Raw genomic sequence first — 10,000 nt, 5'->3', positions numbered from 1 at the left:
TTATCATACTGCTACTTCCTAACACCCTTCTTCTCCCATGATTGACAGGTGTGGGCGGTCCGTCCCATGATTGACAGGTGTGGGCGGTCCTGATTGTCATACTGCTGCTTCCTAACACCCTTCTTCTCCCATGATTGACAGGTGTGGGCGGTCCGTCCCATGATTGACAGGTGTGGGCGGTCCTGATTGTCATACTGCTGCTTCCTAACACCCTTCTTCTCCCATGATTGACAGAGGTGGGCGGTCCGTCCCATGATTGACAGGTGTGGGCGGTCCTGATTATCATACTGCTACTTCCTAACACCCTTCTTCTCCCATGATTGACAGAGGTGGGCGGTCCGTCCCATGATTGACAGGTGTGGGCGGTCCGTCCTGATTATCATACTGCTGCTTCCTAACACCCTTCTTCTCCCATGATTGACAGACGTGGGCGGTCCGTCGGAGGAGGAGCTTCTGAAGCTGCTGGACCAATGTGACCTCAGCACATCCCGCTGTGCCACGCCCAACATCAGCCCCGCCCCCTCCGTGCTGCAGCCCAATCGGCTCAGAGAGTCCTGCTCAAGGTGAGAGGTCCGCCCACCACAAGCCCATTACAGGTCATAGGTCAGAGTCAAGAAGAGTTCATTACAGGTCATAGGTCAGAGTCAAGAAGAGTTCATTACAGGTCATAGGTCAGTCAAGAAGAGTTCATAAATAAAGTATATAAAGTATCAGAAAGAATAAAGTTGGTAATGTAAGTGCAAACAATGTGCAAACAAACGTGCTTATGAATATGTGTCGTATGTAAATGTCTGTGTATATCTCTAAGTTAGAATGCACTCGTGGGAGTGTGTCTGACTCTGGGTGCTTATTAGATGACACACACATTTTAGGATCTCCCAGTAGCCACTGTAATCATGGCTGAGGGGATGGAGAAGTGCTGCTTGATAAAGAGCTGTATCCTGTATCCTGATACGTTAAGTACCGGCACTTCACTGGCTTTGCTGAGACTGATAAAATGTCCACCAGCCTCTGTCTTAATGTGCCTGAAGAACCAGCTCCAGTTTCCTGATGGCCCTAAGGAGCAAATAACACTTTCAAATGAGATTATCGTCGCGAGTAGAGTTTCTCAGTCATGATGTTCTGAGCATTTGGGAGCTGTGGTGGACTCACACTAGATAACTGATGAGGCTGGCTCTGTATTCTCTTCAGAGTGCAGGCTTGCATGTTAATAATGGGGACATGTATGGAAAGTTACACTCACACACACATGTGTGTGTGTGTTATTTGTTTGTGTGTGTATATGTGTAATTGTGTGTATATGTATGTATATGTGTAATTGTTTGTATATGTATTTATATACGTGTATTTTGTGTTTATTTGTGTATGTGTTGTGTTATTTTTTGTGAAGTGTTTTGTTACAGATGCTTGTACTAAGTCTCTCTCTCTCTCTCTCTCTCTCCCTGTGTGTGTGTGTGTGTGTGTGTGTGTGTGTGTGTGTGCGTGTGCGTGTGTGTGTGTGTTCTGCAGCCTCCAGCTGCCGACCCAGGAGCCCATCCCGGAGACGGCGACCTACGGGGCCCTGCGCCCGTACCGAGAGAGCCCCCTGCTGGCCAGAGCGCGTCGCACAGAGAGCTTCCACGGCTACCGGGACTTCCAGAGCTTCAGCCTGGGCCGCAACCTGCTGGAGCCCGACGGACAGGCCTCCTGTGGGGGGGGGGACGAGCCGCGCCACTCGTCCGAGAGCAGCGGGGAGGAGGGGGGCACCGAGCGAAGGAACGGCGCGGGCGGAGGAGGGCTGGAGAGCTGGTGGGGGAGAGCCAGCGAGGGCCAGGCGGAGGGGAGGTCGGCGCCAGACAGCCCCGGGCTGGGGGACGTCAGGAGGAGGGCGCAGGTGGAGGAGGAGGGGGCAGCAGCAGCAGCTTCAGCAGGGGTGGGGGGGTGCGAGGGCCGGCCCGAGGGGAAGAGGAGGGGGGCGTTTGAGGGGGGGTTCCTCGCGAGGAAAAGGGCGCCCCCCGTGCCCACGCTGGCCTCTCTGCCCCCCGGCTCCGAGGCTGGCGGGGGCAGCGACTCGTCCTCCAGCACCGCCTCGCCCTCCCCGACCAAAATGGCCACCTCTCCTCGCCACCGCAAGGGCACGGAGACGTCCAGCCAGGAGTACAGCCTGTGAGAGACCTGCTGCATGCCTGAGACCTCCCTGAGACCTCCCTGAGACATGCCTGAGACCTCCCTGAGACCTCCCTGAGACAACCCAACCACCCCCTGTCCCCTCCCCTTACAGTCACCTTACAACAGGACTAAAGTGAAGCCTTGTCTCAGTGTAGTGTAGCAGTTATCCATCTCAGATCAGACCCCGCTGGAACACATATCTCACATAGAACTACATGGAGCCATCTTCACCTTGGGTTGTTGACTCACCCGCAGTGAGTATGGTGCAGTTCCCTCCTCCACAGCTATGTGGTGCTGTTTGCAGCCATAGTCCAACCTCACACACCAATGCCTTGGCTTATTAAGGTTTGTTCAAAGGCAGTTTGTTTGTTCTTTTTAAGGAGTGGAATAATTATCATATAGAAATGTTTGTTTTGTTGGATTAACTATATATTTCTGTTGGTATGGCAACAGCTGCTTTTGTTTTGTTCTTTCTGTTGGTATGGCAACAGCTGATTTTGTTTTGTTCTTTCTGTTGGTATGGTAACAGCTGATTTTGTTTATTTTCTTATTTGAAATGGAGCCATCATCTTTGAGCTGAAATGCAAAGGCCCATTGTTTACATGCGTACATGTTTGTTTCAGCCGCCCAACTGGAATAGTTTGTCTCCTTGGTTACGCCCTGACGATTCCGAGGATAAATAGATCAACATTATTACCTTAAAGCTAACTTTTATATGTTTCTCTACGTCACTTTGAACACTATTATCTTCATGGTCCCTCACGAATAATGCTGACATTAAGTGACTTGAAGCATGACAGGCGTGTTTTGAGAGGGGTCAAGGGTCATTGGTAGTAGCCTGCCTCAATAGTTGTCTTTCACTCTCATATTTTTTTATTATTTAGAGACCCACACAAAGCTATTTTTCTTACCTTAACTTGTTGAACTCAAACAAAGGGAATTCCTTCACATTGTAATGTTTGGAGACTGTTTAGTGCCTTTGATCACAGTAATAATTTAATAATTATTCTATTCATTTAGGAGAGGAATCAAACCAAAGTGAATATGATGAGTCCCCCCCCCCCCCCCCCCCCCCCCCCCCCCCCCCCTCCCCCTCTGTGTGTTGGCCGTAGGCTCAGAGTACCTCCAGACTACAACAGTGAACAGTATATTTAAACCTTAACACATTATGCAATTTCAGCACCATATAACCAGGATGTATCTTGGTAACTATGACATTATGCATCTCTTCTAAATGCTTTCTAACGTTGACTTGTTTTATAGATCTAATGTTCTGTGTTGTTGTATGATGTGACACCATTGCATTTGCACTTAATGTGAAGGAGTAGGAGAGGCGTTGACCTTTGACCTTTGAAATATTCAGAGACCATCACTCGTTCATGGATTCCCAAATGGCGGCTGAGTGTGGGGGGGGGGGGCATCTGGCTGAGATCCGGCTCACTGTCGGCCCAGATCTGGCCCAGAGATCACCCACAGTCAGCAGCCAATCAGGTTGTCCATCAGTCACTTTTTTTCTCTCTCTCTCTCTCTCTCTCAGCCATATGCAGTCAGCCCATGTTTACAAGCTATATAAAAATGTACAGACTATATTTATGTTGCTCAGCATATATTTTATACATATGATAAGGTATGTTAATGTCACGTTATCATGTCACTAGCTAGTGTGTGCTGTCGTGCACCGTATGATAGAGCACTGAGTTAAGCCTTCGCAAACATGAAGAAGAACACTATATGAAGGAAGTACACAAAGTGAGAGTAGCCTAGAGTAGTATGCTTTAGTAGTATGCTTTAGGAGTATACGCTAATAGTATGCTATAGTAGTATGCTGTAGTAGTATGCTTTCCCCACACAAAATCCTGCCAGTGCAGAACTGGACCAGGGCCAGCATTGGCCCATGTCTGATGATCCTGGAGTATGCACTCGTTTTCCCCTCCCCATTTCATGTGTCATCACATCCACTGCCAGCAGGGGGCGCTCTGCGCTGCTCAGACCGCAGCCAGGGGGGATTGGGGGGGGATATTGATGAATGGGCACGCTGCACCTCTGTGATGGCCCTACAGATGGGCTGATTCTGGCAGCACACTGCATCCCTAACCACCCACACACACACACACAGACGCGCACGCAGACACACACACACACACACACACACACACACTCGCACCTGCAGTGCCACCCACACTCTTAGGCGCCAGGATCTGTCAGCATATTAAACGCCCATCTCACGCCCTGCAGCTGGGCATTTGTGTGTGTGGGTGTGTCAGCCTGCAAGCTCCTGTTCAGTGTGTGTGTGTGTGTGTGTGTGACATGGCAGGCAGATAATTACCAGCTTCCAGAGTTGATTTATGAGTTTATACGCAGCTCTCACACTGCCACTGATGCTGGTTAAGACAGTGAAGGCAAACTTCACACGCACACAGACACACACACACACACAGACACAGACACAGACACACAGACACAGACACAGACACACAGACACACAGACACACACAGACACACACACAGACACAGACACAGACACACAGACACAGACACACACACACACACACACACACACACACACACACACACACACACACACACACACACACACACAGACACACACACAGACACACACACACACACGACAGCACTGTACACAACCTGGTATTCCTTCATGGCCTGGATTAGTGTGGGGAAAGAAGCAACAGAACTGTAGCTGTGTGTTACTGTGAACTATCTCAAAGGACCAACTGTACTGGGATCAGTCTCACTCTACTCTCATTCTAATCTTGGTTTCCATGGTGAGGCTGATTTGAGAACAGTGTTCCTCCTTTGTGATGCTGCATGGACGACGTACACTACGCATATATATATATATAGCTGCTTTTACTGACACACAACAGCAGGCATTCTTCAAACCTCTTACCCACAATGCCAAGCGTGTTTGCAGCAGCTTTTGCATTGCTAGACTGGAATAAGGAAGAGCATTTACTTGACAGGCAGAGTTGAGAAAGAACTCATGTTCTCGTGTCTCGTGTCTTTACTGGTTTGACCATGGTATTGTAGTTTCGTTAAAGATTAGGTTAAGATTAGACAGTCACAGAAAGAATGTAGTAACACATGGAGCCTGATGCACCTTGAGGAACACACTGACAGAAACTTTGAAATTATACAAAGACAGGAAAAGAAAAAAAAAAAAAAGAAAGTTTGATGAGATTAACTAATGATTAACTAATGATTGATGAACTGTTGTCTTGGCTGTTTGTTTGTGTTTTGGTTTTAAGAGTGTTGAGATCCATGACGGATACTTAAGCCACGAGTATTTTGAGATCCTGCTCTGAGGGAGACTGGAACACTAATGTAGAGATCATATCTATGGTACTACGCCAGAGATCATATCTATGGTACAACAAGCAATGCTGTAAGTGAACCCGGTACCTGAATCTCCTGAGTAAAGCTACCCCATACAGAAGCGCTCTCACCTCTCTGTAACCTCTGTATGGGCACAAAAGAAACAAGACAAACATGTCAATCAACCTGCGTCTCCGTGTTCTTCTTTAATGTGCTGTCTGTCTGTCTGTCTGTCTGTCACACCAAGGTTCACAAGCCCATCATCTCCGCATCACCTAGATGTTACACTAGGCCCGCCAGCAAGAGACATCCAGACAAGCGCAGATCATTTCTGTTTGACATTTGCACTGAGCCAAATCACACACAGATCACTCTAGCAGGGAATATTCTGAGTGTTCGCTGTCTGTGTGTTAAACTACTAAAGTTTAACTAAGTACTAGGAATATCAAAGGACTAAAGAGGGGAACTATATTGGCCATAGCCATTTACAGAAGGCTCTGTTACTATCAGTATGGGGTTATTACAGCACTAGTACTGTGTCTTACAATTTCAGGAGGAAGCACATCATTGCAAAACAACAACAACAAAATTCAGATAAAACAAAACTGACAAATATATAAAACGATACTCGATAGCGATAATGATAAATAATACTGACATTTTGTAAAAAAAAAAAACAAACAAAAAAAACCAATAAATATTCATAATAAAAGCTGTACATCATTTCTTTATATTGATATGCTTTCCAAACAAAGTACAATGTTTAGAACACAACCCCCAAAAAAAAAACATCCTGCAGGTTTAAAACAACCTCTACCAATCACTGATGAGCACATTGCTTCCTCCGTCCAATCACAACACTGACTTCACTTCGACCGACGGCAGTACATACTTTCACGAACGGCAGTACATACTTAAGACACATTTTTTTAAATCAGTTGGCTTATCACAGCTTGCACTAACACAGTATCTGATATCGCTCTATCTACAGTATAATAGGCACAAGTTTAACAACAACTAGGTTTCCACTTCACATTTCCACAGTTACATCGAGTCCACCGCTAAACACTTAAAGGCTGAAGAAAGAACAGGTTTAATAACAGCAGGAGTTGCTCCTACGGGAGGACTAAGAGCTAAAGAGCTAAATGCTTCCCGTGGGTAGGGACACGGACAGGTAGGCTAGGTGCAGGTACGCTAGTGTGTTGGCGTGCCGTTCATTATTTGAAGATGACCTGCAGGCCTCGGCGTGTGTGAGGAAAGGTGTGGCGGTTACAGGTAAGCCGGATGTCACCTATTTATGCTGGTGGATCATCTGACCGGTTCTCCAGGGTTCTCTAGGGTTCTCCAGTGCCTCCTAGTGACCCACAAAATAAAGTTAGACCCAACCCTGTATGAAGTGTCTGAAGAATATTGGTGGTTTTCACATACTATTTTATATGACCGTATTCCTGCCCCTGGTCTCAGCCACACCAAAATGGCTGGAGCTAGGGCCTATTAGGGTCAGGGTTGGGGGGGAGCTGGGCCTATCAGCATTTAGATGATTAATGTAAGCAAAAGCCTTTCCTGTCACAACTATACGCATACACTTCCACGCCGATCACCCAAACTCTGTATATAGTGTCTTTAAGTCCTTATGTACCTAGTACATAATTAATAACTGTAATATGTATGTGTTATACAACTTCGTGTTGAGATGCATTTGGTTAGGAGACACTTACTTTCTATGAATCATCTCATCCACACACTGCAGTTCAGTGGATAAAAAGCGGGGGACCCAGAGCTGGCTGATGGTACTGAGTGAGGTGAGACATACAGGGAGTGCAATGCTGCCATCTTTTCAGTGGCCTGTTGTGTTAGCTAAAGCTAAAGCTAATGCTAACGGTAGCTGCCTGATGAACTGGTACACCTGACTGACCACTCCCCTAGAGGTGGTCCCTGCTTGGGTTTCACAGAGATTACGGGTTTAAAATAACTTAGTTTAATGATTACAGTTTTTTTTTTTTTTTTTAATGTGGGCCACTTCAGGACTGGATTAAATTATGATGGTGAGGAGAGCGAGTTAAACTTTGAGCTGTGGGTTTCCCAAATGGATTAATTTAAGTTATTCCTGCACAAATAAAAATAATCATAATACTGCTATCAGACTTAGCTGCTACCTCAGAGAGGCTATCAGACTTAACTGCTACCTCAGAGAGGCTATCAGAGTTAGCCGCTATCTCAGAGAGGCTATCAGAGTTAGCCGCTATCTCAGAGGCTATCAGACTTAGCTGCTACCTCAGAGAGGCTATCAGAGTTAGCCGCTTTCTCAGAGAGGCTATCAGACTTAGCTGCTATCTCAGAGGCTATCAGACAGCTGCTATCTCAGAGGCTATCAGACTTAGCTGCTATCTCAGAGGCTATCAGAGTTAGCTGCTATCTCAGAGAGGCTATCAGAGTTAGCCGCTACCTCAGAGAGGCTATCAGAGTTAGCTGCTATCTCAGAGAGGCTATCAGAGTTAGCTGCTATCTCAGAGAGGTTGTGTTAAAAGGCCCCGGCAGTGAGACGCTGGCATTGAAAGGCAACATTTGCATGACCTCAGTTAAAACCCAGAGACTATAGGCAGGCGAGGGACACTTTTAACTTTTCCTCCGTCTTTACATGAAAAGATCACATAATAAATCCATGCTTTTCTCTGTCTATAATGCTTACATTAATATTGTGTTGTGGCTAAATCCAAGCTCTAACCCATCTGTAATGCTTAAAGGAATGTTGTGTAGTGGTCTTTAAGGTACCTATCAGTACTGCGTAAATATTAGTAGTTGTAATTAGTGTAGTTGTAGTTGGTTGTAGTTGTGACTGCACAAATCACTACTGATGCCAGAAAACCCAGGTGGAGTGTGTGTAAAATGGTGTGTGTGTGTGTATCAGAGAGACAGTGTATGAGAGCGTGCGTGTGTGTGTTTGTGAGAGTGTGTGTGTTTGTATGTGCGTATACAGTATATGTGATATAATGTAAGTCTGAGTATGTGTGTGTGTGTCCACCAGGGTGTGTGTTCCCGATCACAGGTGGGTGTCTGTAAACATGGTGTGTTCCTTCCTGACTGATCCCACAGAGCTGAGCCCTTTGATGGTTTCCACAAGCTCCTCGTCTCCGATGAACTGGAAGGAAATCACATAAAGAGAACAATTTTGAAAACCATACTTTAATTCCATAAACAACTCACACTGACTCAGAGACTGGCACATGGACACTCCCCATTTCCCATTCCACTCCACTCTCATACATAAACACAAACACACACATAAACACACACACACACACACACACACACGGGGTTGCACGAGAGCCTAATGTTAGAAATCAGTACTTGAGTGTTGATTAAAAGACTTTGCCACTATGATGCACATAGAGAAAAGCACCAAAAGAATGATATGAATAGAACTCTGGGTCTCACCTCACCCAGTGGTGTGTGTATATCAACAACATTCTAACGTTAGTGACCAACATCCTACAATAGCCCAAGATATAAATGACAGATGGAACATATAGTTGTTTTTTGCTAGTTCTGTGAAATCTGGTCATCATTCGTAAGCCCAACTGATTACAAATTGAACTGAGTCATATTTGCTTATATCTATTTTTGAACAACATTCATTTGTCTATCCACGCTGGTGTAGTAGCCTAGTCTATTATAATAATAATAATAATTTATTTTATTTGTAATGCACTCTTCATTCAAAAGAATCTCAGAGTGCCAACATATTAGAAACATTATATGACAGACTCTATGTTTGAGCCATCCTTGAGAAATCCGTCCACAACTCGTTGCGTTGTTTATTTGATCACAACGTCTGCTTTATCAAAGGACTTCCAAACAATGGCTGTCGCCATCCTTCCTCAGGTTTACTAAGGGCACGCAAGAGCTCGTGTAGAAGGTGAGATCCTCGGGAGGGCCATCCTTCTTCAGGTTCACTAAGGGCACGCAAGAGCTTGTGTAGAAGGTGAGATCCTCGGGAGGGCCATCCTTCTTCAGGTTCACTAAGGGCACGCAAGAGCTCGTGCAGAACCTGAGATCCTCGGGAGGGCCATCCTTCTTCAGGTTTACTAAGGGCACGCAAGAGCTCGTGTAGAAGGTAAGATCCTCAGGAGGGCCATCCTTCTTCAGGTTTACTAAGGGCACGCAAGAGCTCGTGTAGAAGGTAAGATCCTCGGGAGGGGTTGTTACGTGTGTAGGCAATAATATCAGAGAGAGTTCTGAACTGAAACACTACTGCTCCAGAGCAAAACACCCAAAACATTCTCTGATCTCACTTCCTCCAAAACACCCAAAACACTCTCTGATCTCACTTCCTCCAAAACACTCTCTGATCTCACTTCCTCCAAAACACTCTCTGATCTCACTTCCTCCAAAACACTCTCTGATCTCACTTCCTCCAAAACACTCTCTGATCTCACTTCCTCCAAAACACTCTCTGATCTCTGATCTCACTTCCTCCAAAACACTCTCTGATCTCACTTCCTCTCTGATCTCACTT

At 46.0% G+C, this 10,000-nt stretch overlaps 2 protein-coding genes across 3 annotated transcripts in view; one reads left to right on the top strand and one right to left on the bottom strand.

Annotated features, from left to right (window-relative positions):
• Positions 1-3,224, top strand: part of kctd3 (potassium channel tetramerization domain containing 3) — a 20,298-nt gene extending 17,074 nt beyond the window's left edge. For both annotated transcript variants that reach the window (XM_042709755.1, XM_031579706.2), the window contains exons 17-18: positions 425-563; positions 1,510-3,224. In XM_042709755.1, the coding sequence (XP_042565689.1) occupies positions 425-563; positions 1,510-2,149 (779 nt within the window). In that variant the 3' untranslated portion in view covers positions 2,150-3,224. The remainder of the gene's footprint in view (positions 1-424; positions 564-1,509) is intronic.
• A 5,217-nt stretch (positions 3,225-8,441) lies between these two features.
• Positions 8,442-10,000, bottom strand: part of si:ch211-57i17.5 (usherin) — a 22,655-nt gene continuing 21,096 nt past the window's right edge. The window contains exon 15 of the mRNA XM_042709801.1: positions 8,442-8,623. Within this exon, the coding sequence (XP_042565735.1) occupies positions 8,525-8,623 (99 nt within the window). The 3' untranslated portion in view covers positions 8,442-8,524. The remainder of the gene's footprint in view (positions 8,624-10,000) is intronic.

The sequence above is a fragment of the Clupea harengus genome, chromosome 14 (assembly GCF_900700415.2).
Source record: "Clupea harengus chromosome 14, Ch_v2.0.2, whole genome shotgun sequence".
Lineage (NCBI taxonomy): Eukaryota > Metazoa > Chordata > Actinopteri > Clupeiformes > Clupeidae > Clupea > Clupea harengus.
This window is presented reverse-complemented; position numbering and strand designations above follow the sequence as displayed.